The following is a 15,776-nucleotide window of genomic DNA, read 5'->3' on the forward strand; positions in this document are numbered from 1 at the left end:
AAGTCATTTTATCAAACAAATACTTATACATAGAACATATATATATATATATATATATATATATATATATATATATATATATATATATATATATATATATATATATATATATATATATATACATATATATATATATATACATACTTATATATATATAAGTATATATATATAAATATGAAACAATTGAAAAAATATTATTCGATTATGAGTATATGCGTTAATATATATACTTGATATAGGTTCGTGAATCCGAGGACAACTCTACATTTGTTCAGTACCATCATACACATATTTACTACAAATTATCGTATCGTATCGTGAGTTCATTTGCTCCATTTTTATCTATATTTTTGGGCTGAGAATACATGCACTATTTTTATAACTGTTTTACACGTTAGACACAAGTACTCAAACTTTTATGCTATATACGTGCTTTGTCATGCTAAATCCCTGCCGTAATATCGTTAATTGCTGAGGTATAAGATGCAAGCTTAGTTATTGTGAGTAGCGCTACTGAGAGTGACGTCTCTGTCCATTTGACCGTTGGTCTTTGGATACATAATAATGATTCAACGACACTGACAATACAAGGTGTCACGGGGTAACTTTTGTTTAGTCGCGATATTACAAACAACAACTCTTTCGATTGATATATTTGGTATCAATCAACTTTTAACTGAAATCTTGTGGTCTAATGCTATACTGAACTATTGATTTATGATAAACCTATGAACTCACTCAACCTCGTGTTGACTTTTTAAGCATGTTTATTCTCAGGTACTTAAATATTGATTCCGCTGTATATCTGCTGCTTTGATGATGATTGCTTGCTATGCTTGGAGTCTTCATTACATATCATATCAATTAAAGAACATTTAATGCTTTAAATACAATGTAATCTATTTATCTTCCGCTGCAAAACTCAATAAAACGTCTCATATAGAGTCGATCTCATTTATACAACAGTGATTTGATATAATTAGTCACAAATACCCCAGGCCCTATTTGGGGGTGTGACAGTTTCTATACCTGGAACAGACGGGGATGTCAAGCCCTATGGATCCATATACAACTATTCGCGCCCACCAGTTCTTATAACCGGCAGTTACTAGTTACCAAAGCTTAGGGATTTTCGGTTCAAACTCGGTGTAAAATTTAGTATGTACTTGAATCCATTTCGTTTAAAATAAAGTGCATGTATTCTCAGCCCAAAAATATAGATTGCAAATCAAACTTCTCTCTTCATCAGAGAGTAGAGGTTGAGCTAATTGTGGAATCACAACGGGGACCGGGGCAGGTACCGGGGGTCAATTCAGGTTGCTGTTTAAATGAGTGAAGTTATTGAATTCTAATTGGACCTAACAAGAACAGAATCACGCTCTGTAGGATTTGAACCTACGACATCAGGTTTTGGAGACCCACATTCTACCGAACTGAACTAAGAACGCTTTCTTATCACAGTAGATACGACTAAAAAGAAAAGGATTCTTTTTGTATTAAAAAGGGAGCAAATGAAACTCACCTTAGCAGCACATAAGGTCATTCACCGAAATGTGACCGAAACTCGGAATGCAAAATAACCGTAGATCTCAACCTAGAGAACATACGTTGGTCAATACATGTCTAACAAGCTAGGTATGGTCATAGTGTATCACGATACTAATGCTCGAGACCGTCATACAAAAGTTAACAAAAGTCATCTCAAAAAGTCAACCTGGCCCAATATGATCTTTAAATCTATACATGTTTATTATATTAACATAGTATAAGTCTTGATAGTTGAACGAATTATAGTTTATCAAACTCAAAACATTATTTATTTCAGGAGTTATATTATATTTGAATGATCATGGCAATCAAACATATTTTATTATTTCACATAGTTTTCCAATACTTGTAAAATCAGATTATAGTGTTTATAAAGCTTTAAAACATGATAAGACAGTCAATTTTGACAATTGATCAACAAAACAAAACGTGCCTTATATAGAAATTCATTTACTCGATTAGTAATATCTAAAAATCCAATTTATCAATCTCGTAGACAAGTTGTTTAAATATTAATTTACAGTTTCAAACACAATTTCAATTAACGTTAACCATAATTCAATTGACTATATCTTTTAATCCGTTCATCGAAATCACGCGATTTCTAAATGAAAAGTTATTAATTTTTCGATAGCTTTCCAAAAACATGCATATCATATACTTTATATCAGTAGCATATGTATCAAATTCGTGATTCATCATAAACTATCTAACGAAAAATTAAATCATACAAGCATGCATAAACATATATACTCGAGCACTAGAGATGGATACACTATTAATATATAAAAGATAAGATATGAATGCTCACGTATCAATATTGTGATTCAATATTGCAGGAAAGTACGTAGACGCAACTGAAATGATAAACGCTAGGTTGACCTCATGAACAATACCCCCAAACAATACCCATATCTTCCATAGCTATAACCCATATTCTCCTTAGCTCTATCTAGCTCATAAAACTCGTTTTGAAATAACTCGCTCAAGACCTCGTCGTAATATTTTATGTGAAATGCTTAATAATAATAATACTACTAATAATAATTAGATTAATAATAATAATAATCTTAATAATAATGTAAATAATAATAATAATAATAATAATAATAATAATAATAATAATAATAATAATAATAATAATAATACAGAGGGAGTAGATGAATAATTTGTGTGTGTGCGCAACTGAAATAGTTCGATATTTATAGAGAATTCCAGCTCCAGACTGCCATGCGATCGCATGGGATTCTAGGCTTATGGCCATGCGATCGCATGACCTTAAATTCCAGCTCATGATCGTTTTGTTTTCTAGTTTGTCGACATAATAAAAATATATATATAATATATATAATTTATATTAATTATATATATTATATTATATTCTCGTGTATAGTTGACTTGTAAATTCAGTTCCGATGACTTGTACGTTTATGCCCGACTTATGTTCCGGTTCCGGTTTTTCGAACGTTACTTCGTATGTTTTAATAACTTGTACTTTACGTTTCGCGACGTGTACCTTTGTCAAAATATAGACTTACATTACCAATAGCTATATTACCTGAAGTGTATCTTGTACGTTCGAGTGTTTTGGTCATTTGCGTCTATAAATTAACGTCTTAATATATAATAATATGATTTTAAATTAAAACGTTTTATATCTAAGTTAATATTATATTTTATAATATTTGTAAAATATACATACATTTTCATTTTGAAATAGTGTTTTACTGTAGTAAAATGATTTTTAATATAGCAAATAGTGGTTTTCGAAAACACTGTAGCTTTTCGGGTACTGTAGCAATTCGAAAATACTGTAGCAAATTAGTGTTTTACTTGTTCATCTTAAACGTTTTAGTTAACTTATCTAAATATTAATCGAATCAATAAACTAATGTTACTATCGTTTACTAAATAACTTGAAATTATATATATGTATATATCTTTATTTAATATACATGAATCAGTTTTTAAATACACATTGCAAGTTATTTATAATTAATTTTAATAATTAATATTCCAACTTATTGTGTGTGTGATATATATATATATATATATATATATATATATATATATATATATATATATATATATATATATATATATATAGTGGTAGAATCAAGAGGGAAGTAACCAATCGGGGGGAAGCGGGGGGAAGCAAAAACTTTTTTTTTTTTCGTTTTTTGAAAAAACTTTGTTCACGAACATTATAGATGGGATGAAAATATGAACATTTAGTAGAGACACTTTGTGATAAATGTTTTTATTTTGGCGGAAAAACGCTCGAAGAAGTAATATATAACAATTATCGTGTTTTCGAGCGTATGTTGAGGTTTTAGCTATTGGGGTTTAGATATTAGGGTTTAGATATTAGGGTTTATAGGGTTTAGATATTAGGGTTTAGAAATTTAGGGTTTAGGGTTTAGATTTAGGATTTAGATTGAGTTTTTAACACGAACGGTTTAGAGTTTAGGGTTTAGGGCTTAGGGTTTAGGGTTTGGTGTTTTGGGTTTATGGATTAAACCCAAAACACCAAACCCTAAACCCTAAGCCCTAAACCCTAAACCCTAAACTCTAAATCGGGCTAAATTTTACTTCACAAAACATGAAAAAAAATCGTTCATATTTTTCACGAACAATATTATCTTGAATATTATTTTTGTCGATCGTTTTCCCGTCTAAATAATAACATTCATCACGAAGTGTCTCTTCTAAATGTTCATATTTTCGTGTGATCTTGATGCCGAAAAAAAAAATTCCAAAAAAAACGAAAAAAAAAAAAATTTGCTTCCCCCCGATTGGTTACTTCCCCATTGATCCTGATATATATATATATATATATATATATATATATATATATATATATATATATATATATATATATACATACAAATAGATGTTCGTGAATCGTCGGTCAATAGTCAAAGGTTAACTGAATATATAACATTAATTCAAAAATTTTGAGAATCAATATTACAGACTTTGCTTATCTTGTCGAAGTCATATAAAGATTAAGTTTTAAATTTGGTCGGAAATTTCCGAATCGTCACAGTATACTTCATTACTACCTCATTAACAACTTTTGAGGTGAATAGAGAAATGGTAGAAAAAGTTTAATATGCGTAAATATGGGATCATAGGTCAGTTCACCCTTTAAACAAGCATATTTGATCAAAGAATTAACTAGACTAATTTTAAAATAAAAGATCAAAGAATTAAATACATTGTTTGATTTCAGAAATATTTAACTCAACTAAAGATCATATTAGAAAATCAAATCAAATATTACGAAGTACTCCGTAATACAATAAAAAAAGAAAACTTTTGACAAGAATATTTCAAATATTATCCGAGAAAACTGTCCGAAAAGGCGCTATAGAACATGAGGATGTCCAGCAAGTCAGCAAGTGCATCCAATTCCTCAATACTTTACAATTCTGATATATGTAAACTTACAACCTTTTACAACAACAACAACAAAACCCAATACCACATGATTGGTGTATGGGAGAGGTGATATGTAGACAATCATTCTCCTATCCGAGAATAAAGACAAGTCATTTCTCCACCCAGAGTGAAACACTCTCAAGAGTAAAGAAAGTCATCCCTTTCTTTATTCGACGGATAGAGAGATTGCTTCCGAGTGGACCTCCGGCCAATAAGTAGGAAATTTTTTTAAAAATAAAATAAAATAAAATTGAGACGCCATGAAAATGGTAAAATCAAATTTCCATGGGTTTTAAATCCTGCCTGAAATTTAATTTAGACTCTAAGAGTCAGTCAAGTCGCCAATAAATCGACGCTTGCTATCGACTCAATAGTTAGAGCCGTTGGTCAGACTATACCCCTAATCCAATGAGTCAGGGACTAGTCGACCGTCTTTTACAACACCGATATCCATTGAGGGAGCTTTCAATTGGTAGCCAACCAACCAACCTACAAGATAAAGATGTAGATGTCCACATATTAGACAAAACAAAATGTTTTGTTTGTGTGAACTGAAAAGTTGAAAGTATGTCAGTATGTTTGGATAGCCTACTGAAAAATGATAACAATACAACCACTGGCTAGAGTAGTAGTAAAATATGGTGAAAAAGATAATTGTTGATATTTTACATTGCTAAACTTTATATTTGATGCATTTGTGATAAATATAACCAAATATTCAACTCTGAATATGAGATTTCAAGACATGGTAGTCAGAAGATTTAGTATTGCCAAACAAACACAATCAAGTTTACAAGTTTCCATTACAAAAGGCCATTACTTTAATAAGATGGAGATGTACATAAACTGTAATTAGGTGTTTGAACCGGAAAGAAACAATTTGAACAGAAAAATGATCATACATAATTTGAAAATATCTGACAGACGCAAAAAGATGTTCAAATTTCATGATCTTTGTGTTGTAAATTGAGGTGGCAAAATTGAACACCTCGCCCGGATCAAATAACTGGCCAAAGAGTTCTTCAACATCTTTAGTTAATTAAATCGTTTCAATATACCTCTTAAATAAAATACAACCCAGATAAATGGATTCATATTTCCACCTCTACTTGTAAAGGTTGTTAAAATACAATAATAAACACAATATGAGCAAGTTACCAAAAGGTTCCAGAAATGCATAGATGTCCTGTATCATCTTCAAACATGATTGAGGAACAAAAAAACATAACTTCAAACATCTCTTTCGCACAGTCAAACAGACCATACTTGATATACAGGCTTTCATACATGATTCATTAATTTAATTAGATCAATAAAATCAATGAGTTGTAAATTCTTTATACAAAATATGATGCTTTGTTAGTTACAAAAAAATAACAAATTATTCAAAAATTTGAGTATTAAATATTGCTTCAACTACATAATACAAAAAAATGGGAAATTTTTCCACAAGAGATATCAATTCTACAATAACATTATCATCAAGAAACATAATAGTATGAACTCTACCAGTAATCACCACAAGAGCAAATCCCATCTTCAAAATGATGAAATCGATTTATATCTCTAACGATTATTTCACGCTGCACAATCTTCGATATAATCTTGAAAACATCATGACAGTCCAAACAAAATCTAAGATTTTTTATAATCCGAATTGGTGATCCTGATGGTGTACTAACTAAACCAAACGCTAGCGCTAATCTCTCACTGTGTACCCATAACAAACGCGCCTTTTCATCATCTTCTACATCAAGTAATATAACATCATGATTAGACACATAACCCATTTTCCTAATTTTCAAATTTAACCACTCCAAGATCCCGTTTATTAATCTAACATCTCGATGTGATGAATCACCAACCGTAAAATAATGAACTATACCCTGATTTTCGATCCAGCTAAAACCAGGCTCTTTTTTCACCTTTTTCTTTTTCATATTTTTCCTAACTAAAGCTACATTATCCCATCTTTTTGCACTTGCATACATGTTTGATAATAGCACGTAAGTCGACTCATCGTATGGCTCCAATTCAAGAACACGTTTAGCGCACAATTCACCAAGCTCGACGTTTTTATGAATCACGCAGGCTCCAAGTAAAGCACGCCACACCATTACGCTTGGTTCACATGGAATTTTATCGATTAAATCCATAGCTTTGACTAATTGACCTAGTTTCCCGAAAAGTGATACCATACAAGTATAATGCTCCATACAAGGTTCAATCAAATAGTCCTTTACCATCGAATTAAAATACATTTCTCCTTCTTTTAACATACCTATATTACTACACGCCGAAAGTACACCAACAAACGTTAATTGATCCGGTTTCACATCCGTTTTATTCATCGTTTCAAACATGATCAAAGCCTCTTTACCAAGACCGTGCATCGAATACCCCGAAATCATTGCGTTCCACGACACAACGTCCTTTTGGCTAATCGCGTTGAACACCAAACGAGCACTTTTAATGCTACCGCATTTTCCATACATATCTATTAAAGAATTTGCAACCACTACATCGTTTTCATAAAGGGTTTTAATTGTCACACAATGTATTTGGATCCCGGGCTCCAAGATTGTCAAATTAGCACACGCACGAAGCACACTAGAATATGTCACCTCAGTTAACCAAACATGATCTTTTAACATATCAGAGAATAAAGTCAGCGCCATATTCCAATTTCCTAAGTTCACATAACCAACCATTAACGTGTTCCATGAGACCTCGGTTCGGTTTTCGGACATATTAAATAGTTCAACCGAGTCATCTATGAATCCACATTTAGCATAAACATCCATAAGTGCATTTGATACATATACAATTAAATCAAGACCAACTTTTTGTACATGGCAATGTATTTGTTTCCCTAAATTTAAATTCTCCATCGTTGCACATGCTTGCAGTGCACTAGCAAAAGTGAACTGATTAGGAACAACCGATTCCTGTCTCATTTTACAAAATAGTTTAACCGCTTCTTCACATCGGTCACTTTGCGAATATCTTGCAATCATAAAACTCCATGGAACCACGTCTTTTTTAGGTATCTCTTCGAAAGCTAGTTGTGCATCTTCAATGTCACCAGACTTGGTGTACAAGTCAAGCAACGAAACACTAACATATGGATCAATCTCATTACATGTTTTTATAGCACACGCGTGAACACTTTTACCGATTTTAACAGCCTGAACTCCGATACATGCCTTGAAGATACTAGCTAGTGTGAAGTTGTTGGGATTAAACCCCGACACACGCATTTGAGAAAACAAGCTAAAAGCCTCTTTAAAATAATCATTTTCGGCGTAACATGTGATCATTCCTGTCCATGATACCATGTCTTTACACGAAATGCAATCGAATACTTTTCTTGCCGTATCAACAAACCCACAAGACGAATAAGCATCAAGAAGTGCAGTGCCAACAAAAGCATTCGAATGATGACCGAGTTTAAAAATTAACCCATGAACATATGTGGCTAACTCAGTACAGTCCAAGTTCACAAGCAGCTTCAAAACAGTAGTGAAAACAAACGCATTTAGCTCATGACCTTCTCTGTGTAACCTAACAAACAATTTAGTACACTCAAAATTCGGATTTAAATCTGAAAACCCCTGAATTAAAGTAACAAATGAAACTGTATTTCTGTCAGGCATTTCATCAAACACCTTGCGTGCATCCGACAAGAGCTCTGATTTAATGTACATATTCATGAGTATATTCCATCCAAACAGATCCAAGGCACCACCTTTTTTCAAGATGTGACAATGAAGGGTCTTTCCGGCTGCTAGGTCGCCGGTGACAATACAATCTTGAAGAATACGGGCACCGGTATAAGCATCGAATCCGGGGTTTGGTGATGTATAATTTACTTGTTGCTGAATTAATCGGGCACAGGTGGATAGCGATGAACAAAACCCACATCGTGAAAATTGATTTAGAGCTGGGGTTGATAACAATTTGTTCAATGCATGTGTTCTGTAAAATTTTATCATGAGTTTTGGGATAGAAGGATGCTTTTGCGCGGTAAATTCATTGATTAAATAGTTGTCCCCAGACCTCAGATTGAAGTTGAAGGGAAAAAAAAAAAAGGTAGAACAGTTTTCAAGTAAAGTATCACAATTGTCAATTGAAAGACCCGTGAAACTACACGATTTATTAAAGGAAGACCGTTGAATGATATGTTATAGTTTAATAAACCCTGTGTAAACTATGAGTGCTTCCGATTGAGTAGTTCCTCCATCCCTAGTTTTCAGTGTCACATCAGTGCTACATCAGTACTTCCTTTTCAGGACTAAACTCGGGACTAAATACTCTCAACAATGACACTCCTTACTCAAATAAATTGGGACCCAATATATAAATTAATTATTATGTGTACAAATTTTGAAACATCATGTACAAGCTAACAAAACACTTTCATCCGTCCACAAAAATTTCAAGAAAGCACGATTAGAGGGACGAGTTGCTGGACGCTTACTTGGGCGGAGCCCTGGGCGGGTGGCTGCCATCAGCGCCCACCTGGGCTGGTGGTTGGGCGAGCCTCAAGACTGAGGCGTTGGGAGCTGTCTAAGTATAATACAATAAATTTTCATATTATCACTAACCAATCACAATCCACGAGTCAGATATTATACTAAATATTTCCAAAAAATAATAGTAGATATAATAAATAGAAATATAAATTTATAGATAGATAGAAATGAGTCAAGTGTGGTTGTGACGTTTATCCATTACATATTTCTTTGCATTAACAATGTATCACATCAACGTCACATCAATATTTTCTGCTCATCACTAACCCATTACATTTTATTAGTATCTATGTCATACTCCTTCACCATAAAATGAACTCACCTAAATTAATTAATTAATACAATGTATAACCTTTAATGCATATCATACAAAAAAGCAAATGTTTCATGTTAGATTATGCTTGACAACGACTTGGAGCACCACTGAGATGGCAATGGCGATGGAAGGACATTTGCTAGTATGGGTGTAACGAAGCTCCCAACCATACTCCAAGGACTAATTGATACTAGTAGTCTAGTAAATACTCAATAGTTAATAATGTTGGCTTGGCTCATCATGATCCTATCTTTCGCTGTTTGGTTTTCGTTATTTGCTTCGTTTGTTGTGTATGATGGTTCGAATTTTGTAGTATTGATTGCTTTAGTGCTTTTTTTTTCCAGCAAATGATGAAACTTTATTAGAACCCCCTAGTAAGGCACTAGGGAAAGAACACAAACAATGAATACAGCGATTACAATGACTTTACAAGTCACTCATCCCACCGTAAACGATAGCTACTACGATTACAAAGCCAACTAAATGAAAATAGAATCTAAAATTGTATCTTTCTTTATCGACCGATCTCCAAACATAATATTATTCCAATATCTCCACATGAACAAAAAAGAAGACATAATCGCGAAAATCTTATCCTTGTTAAGTAGCAATTTCTCTTATTTTGATTTTTGTGTTTCTTAGTAGTGTTTCGATTGATTTCTTAAAATTCTTATGAAAGTTTTCTTTTTGTAACAAATACTCCCACATTGTTGGTCTTTTTTATCTTAAATGTTCCCCATTTATCTACAAGGACATTTGTCACACTCAAGCCCAATTATTCGCCTTGTAACCTAATTTACATATTAACTAATGGACAAAAGTTATGAATAATACTAGGGGCATTTTCGACTTTTCACCTTTTTTTAATTTTAACTAAATTTCATTTTGCCAACAAAGGCCCCCACACTTTTTTGAAAAATTCAAATCGACCCCCCAAACAGGGGGGTAAAGTGTCAAATAACCATTTTCATAAAAAATCTTAAATAAACTCCACCCAAATATTCAACGGGTCATATCTTCTCGCTCGCAACGAGTTAAATTTTTCCGACACCATCGTTAAACTCGAAATAATTTTAGGAACACAATGTCACTAGCTATACGCAAAACGGACGCTTTTTAAAAAACGCTAAATATTTGGGGTACTTTTCATACACGTTGATTTTGCGTTAAATTTTTAAAAGTCGAAAATTCCATAGCGAAACGCGGAGATGCACATATATTATTAATTTAAAATAACATTTAAATCTCTCACGGGTTATACCTTTTAGTTCGACTCGAGTTGCGCTTCAACGACATCATCGTTAGCCACAAAATAATTTTACTAGACGCAATAAAATACACTAAAAATCGAACCCCCGGCGCGAAGCGAGGGTTCAATAACTAGTTTTTATCAAAAAACGCATGCACATATAAACCAACTTCTAATGCATCATCCTTGTAGTTGTTTATGTATAGGGTTAGATGTCTCAAATTGTAAAGAGTGTAAATCACAATACCCACATTGAATATGGAAAGAAACAAATGTGTGTATAAAAAACTCTTGGACAGGGGCGGAACTTAGTGTATCACAAAAGAGGTATCCGCACCACTTAGATTTCACAGAAAAAAATTTACTAATTTTTTTTAATACTAAAAAGTAAGGTTTTTTTAGTGTTTACTCCTGCTGACTTTGAAAAATTAATTAAATTCCTACCTTCGCCCCATCTGTATCCGGTTCAAGTTCCGCAACTACTCTTGAATTTATGTGTATGACATGTTGTTTTGGCTAATTCAGCTAGACTATATCCCGAATGTGGTGGACAACGCTACGGGTGCACCTAGCCCGGTTGAGTGTTCCGAGTTAGGTGTGGTATAGTTGAATCGTACTATCGTTAGAGAGGAGGCATAGACATGGTTTTGAGGGATTAGGGATGGCAATGGGCGGAAAACACCGGTGACCCGCAGGTACCCGTGCCCGTGACGGGCAGGTATTTATAAAATAATGTACCCGTGTGTAACATCCTCAATCGGGCCTAGTTGTAAAATTACTATTCTGCCCTTAAGTTTGTATTGCGTTATTATATGCTTTTATTTTTATTTAATATTTATTATTATTTAATGATGTGGTTAGGACCAGTTTGTGACAAGGGTCACAGAACAGGTTTGTTTATTTAATTTGGACTTCGTTTGGGTCTCCAAATGATGTACGAAAGATATCAGATAACTGATAAATACCCGTGTATCGCACAGTGTGGGAATTAAACCCAATTTAGTGACTAGTCTGTGTTCTTTCTTTCCATTTCTAGACCCTTCTTCTCTAAACACCGTACCTTCCCTTCCACCTACAATCAAACCCTAATCCTTAATCTTTACCTAGAGCTCAAATTGTTCATATCTTTGTGTTCCTTGTGATTCACTGATTCGTTTAAGGTAAGGATCACAAGCTTCCATGCTCTAATCTTTGAGAAATTTAAGGTTTTGTGTAAGTTTTCATAAAAGTGTAAATTTGTGTCAAAAAAAGTGATTTAAGTGTTGTTATGGTCAAATTATTGTGGGTTTTGAGTCTATAACAAGTAGTGAATAAGTTGTGGTCGATTTTGGTGTTTAAAACGAGCTCTAAATTGAGATTTGAGGATTTCATCGTGAAGTCCGTAGCCTTTGTTCAGTTTCTGATGAAGATGAACACACTCGGCCGACTGTCTGTCGACAGTCGACCGACTGAGGGTTGAACCGACTGATTGACGAAGACAATTACCGACTGTTGAGTGAATCGACCGACTGAGATTTACCTTCAGCCGATTGATGTAATACCAAATGAATCGACCGACTGGGAAGGTCAGTCGACCGGTTGTGTCGACCGACTGTAAGAGTCAGTCGACCGACCGACTGGGAAGGTCAGTCGACCGGTTGTGTCGATAGTCGACCGACTGAGTGTCCAGGGCAGAATATTTTACCTAAGTGTTGATTTTTAGCCGTTATGCTGCCCGTTTGTATTTTGGTGTTTAGGATGTAAATTTTAAAAGTGCACAAGTGTTAAGAAAATTTTTTTAGCGGATACTTTTTCTGACAAAAATTTATATATTGTGTTATTTGATGTTAACGAACAGAAACTAACTTGTGGATATGTTTTTCTCAGGAGAAAAGGAGAAAGAGAAGGTTCAGTGATTAGATAGCTGAATACCTTCTCGTTTGCTGGTAATCGGTGAGTGGGACTAACTAGAGATTATAGTATATAGAAGCATATTATATTATGATTGCCATGCTTGTTAGATATACTTATTGTTGTGGTTAGTTAGTTCTTGTGATGACTGCATGTTAGTTGATGCTTGTCTGCTGGAGCCCAGTGCGTCCCTATTGTGTGGTAGCCTCGGTAGGAGAGATCAACCTGCGGGTTGGGTTCCTCTGTGGTAGCCTAGACAACCGTGGTGTATATATATGTGAATGACGCGTCCGTCGCGTGTGGATTATGTATATACATACGGTGGTGGAGGAACTTCTGGTAAGCCCCAGTCCGATCAGCTGGTGGTTAATGGTTTGGCCGAGCCGCCAGAGTCTCTGTAGACGACACTTGGGTGATGTTTGTGTGTTAGACTATTGTGACATGATTAGTATAATACTTATGTATGCTATAGCCTGTAGTTAGCTGTACTCACTTAGCTTCGTGCTAATTCCCCTCCATCTCCTCCCTGCAGGTTGTTAGCTTTTGTAGATAGTGCTTTTGGGAGAAGACGGGCATGATGATATTATGTTTGACAGGGTTAACTCTGATGTGGTCTTTTAGAATATGAACCATATACTTTTGAAAACAGAATGTATTTACGTCTCTTCCTGTTAATATGTAAATTGTTTTAATGACACGTGACATCGGTTTGTACAAATGTCGATATCGTATTTAATTAATATTATGCTTCCACCACGTATTTATTATAAAAAAATAAAAATAAATAGCGGTGTCACAAGTTGGTATCAGAGCTGAGTTTGACAGCATTTGCATTGTGATCTACATGTCATGTTCCCAAACTTAGAAGAGTCATGTCAAATATAACATGTTAGGGATGGGTTAAGTGAGTATTAGGACAGGATATGTGTTAGTTGTTAGTACTAACAGAATTTATACTAAGCTTTGGTGTGAGTGTTGTGGTAGTGCAGCAATGACAGATAATGAAGCTAACGCTACTGGCCCTGCTGCCCCTGGAACTGGTACATTTAGAGCCCCTGACGAAGATGGACATGTGTCTTCAGAAGAAGAAACATCTCAAGAAGTAATAGAACTTCAAAGTCGGTTATTAGAAGCTCAAGAGAAAATCAAAGAATTAGAACAAGAACGGGCGCAATGGAACCCTAATACCACTGCGTTAAACACAACCTTTCCTCCTAACTTTTATAATCAAGCCGGTGGCAGTTCTCAGTCACAGTTTCCACAAAATACCTATCAAAACTATAAAATGCCATTTCCATTTAATCAGACTTTTCCTAATCAAATGATGTACCCATTTCAAGTCCCTGAGACAAGAAGGAAGTGTACCTATAAACAGTTTATGGACTGCAAACCTCCTGAGTACAGTGGCCACACAAACCCTACGATGACCCTCAATTGGCTAAGAGAAGTTGAGAGGGCGTTAGAAGCATGTTTTTGTGAGCCAGAATCCATGGTGTTATTTGCTAGTAGGCTTTTCAAAGGTGAGGCAATGGAATGGTGGGATTCTATTACTGCATATTTACCTAAAGAACATATCAGTCAAATTACCTGGGAACAATTTGCTACTAAAGTTCGTGAGCAGTATTGTTCTGAGTATGAGATGGAAAGATTGAAAACCGAGTTTCTGAGTATGAAGATGACAGAAAGTATGACGATTGATGAGGTTTTCAGAGATTTCACATCTAAGCTAAGGTTCGTTCAACAGTGGGTACCAACTGAGAAAGATAAGATTCAGCATTTCATGCAGGTGATTAAGCCGGAGTACAGAACCGTTGCTAGATTTGCAACAACCTTGGCGTAGGCTCATGAGATGGCTAAAGTTACTGAAGGTGATATAATGGCAGCGAAAAGAGAAAGTTCAAAGGGTGGATCTTTTGGGGGAAAATCAGAAAGTCAATCAGGTGGACAGTCGACTCAGCAGTCGAGTAAGCAATCTGGTTTTCGTGGTAAAAAGTCAGGCGGGTTTAAACAGAAAAGTAAGTCTGGTATTAGTGGATCGGGTTCAACTCAGTCTGGGTGGTTTAATGTTTGTAAGTCGACCCATGTCGGTCCGTGTTCTCCAATGACCAGAAGGTGTTTGAAATGTGGAGTGTTAGGTCATGAATCAATAGCTTGTTCTTTTAAGTCTAATGTTTGTTGGAGTTGCCATCAAGAGGGGCATAGATCTGCAAATTGTCCATCTGCGTCAAGAGCCAGTTCTGGGGCAGGGTCAGGGGCGAGGTCAGTTACTTCCGGGGGATCTTCTGCTTCTACTGTCGGGTAGAAGAGAAAGAATCCTCCAACAGTAGAGGCAAGGGCATTTCAGATGACGGTAGACACTGCAACCGCTACCGATGACGTCATTACCGGTATATTCTTGGTTAATTCCTTGCCAGCTCGTGTGTTGTTTGATTCAGGAGCGAATCGTTCTTTTATGTCCTTAGGCTTCTTTGATAAGTTGAAGTTGCCTGTTAGGATGTTAGATGAGCCTTTGGGAATAGAGGTAGCTGATGGTAAAATGGTTCCATGCACATCATCTGTGTCTTGAATTGCCATCGAAATTGACGGCCATTGATGTTATGCGAGGTGTATATAAAATACTATTAAATTTTACAAGGAAATACTATTAAATACGATACAATTTTAAACAAGATATTTATTTATTTATTGAATGGATATACTTAAACCTTGCTACAACACTTATAGGCAGTGTACCTAATCGTACAGTAGTGTAGTTTTTAGTAAGTCCGGTTCGTTCCACAGGGAAAATATTTAA

General features: G+C 34.7%; 1 protein-coding gene and 1 non-coding gene across 2 annotated transcripts; both read right to left on the reverse strand.

The window, feature by feature from the left end:
* Positions 1 to 1,374: 1,374 nt before the first annotated feature.
* Positions 1,375 to 1,448, reverse strand: TRNAW-CCA (transfer RNA tryptophan (anticodon CCA)). Its single transcript has one exon. It is a non-coding gene; the product is annotated as a tRNA-Trp (tRNA).
* Positions 1,449 to 6,333: 4,885 nt separating this feature from the next.
* On the reverse strand, positions 6,334 to 8,987 carry LOC139860145 (putative pentatricopeptide repeat-containing protein At5g13230, mitochondrial). Its single transcript, XM_071848917.1, has one exon. The coding sequence runs from the start codon at positions 8,985 to 8,987 to the stop codon at positions 6,498 to 6,500; it is 2,490 nt and encodes an 829-aa protein (XP_071705018.1). The 3' UTR covers positions 6,334 to 6,497.
* Between the last annotated feature and the right edge of the window lie 6,789 nt (positions 8,988 to 15,776).

This window comes from Rutidosis leptorrhynchoides, chromosome 7 (assembly GCF_046630445.1).
Source record: "Rutidosis leptorrhynchoides isolate AG116_Rl617_1_P2 chromosome 7, CSIRO_AGI_Rlap_v1, whole genome shotgun sequence".
NCBI lineage: Eukaryota > Viridiplantae > Streptophyta > Magnoliopsida > Asterales > Asteraceae > Rutidosis > Rutidosis leptorrhynchoides.

What these genes read in the sequence shown, in the direction of transcription:
- LOC139860145 (XM_071848917.1), bottom strand. Translation starts at nt 8,987, where the DNA reads ATGATAAAATTTTACAGAACACATGCATTGAACAAATTGTTATCAACC.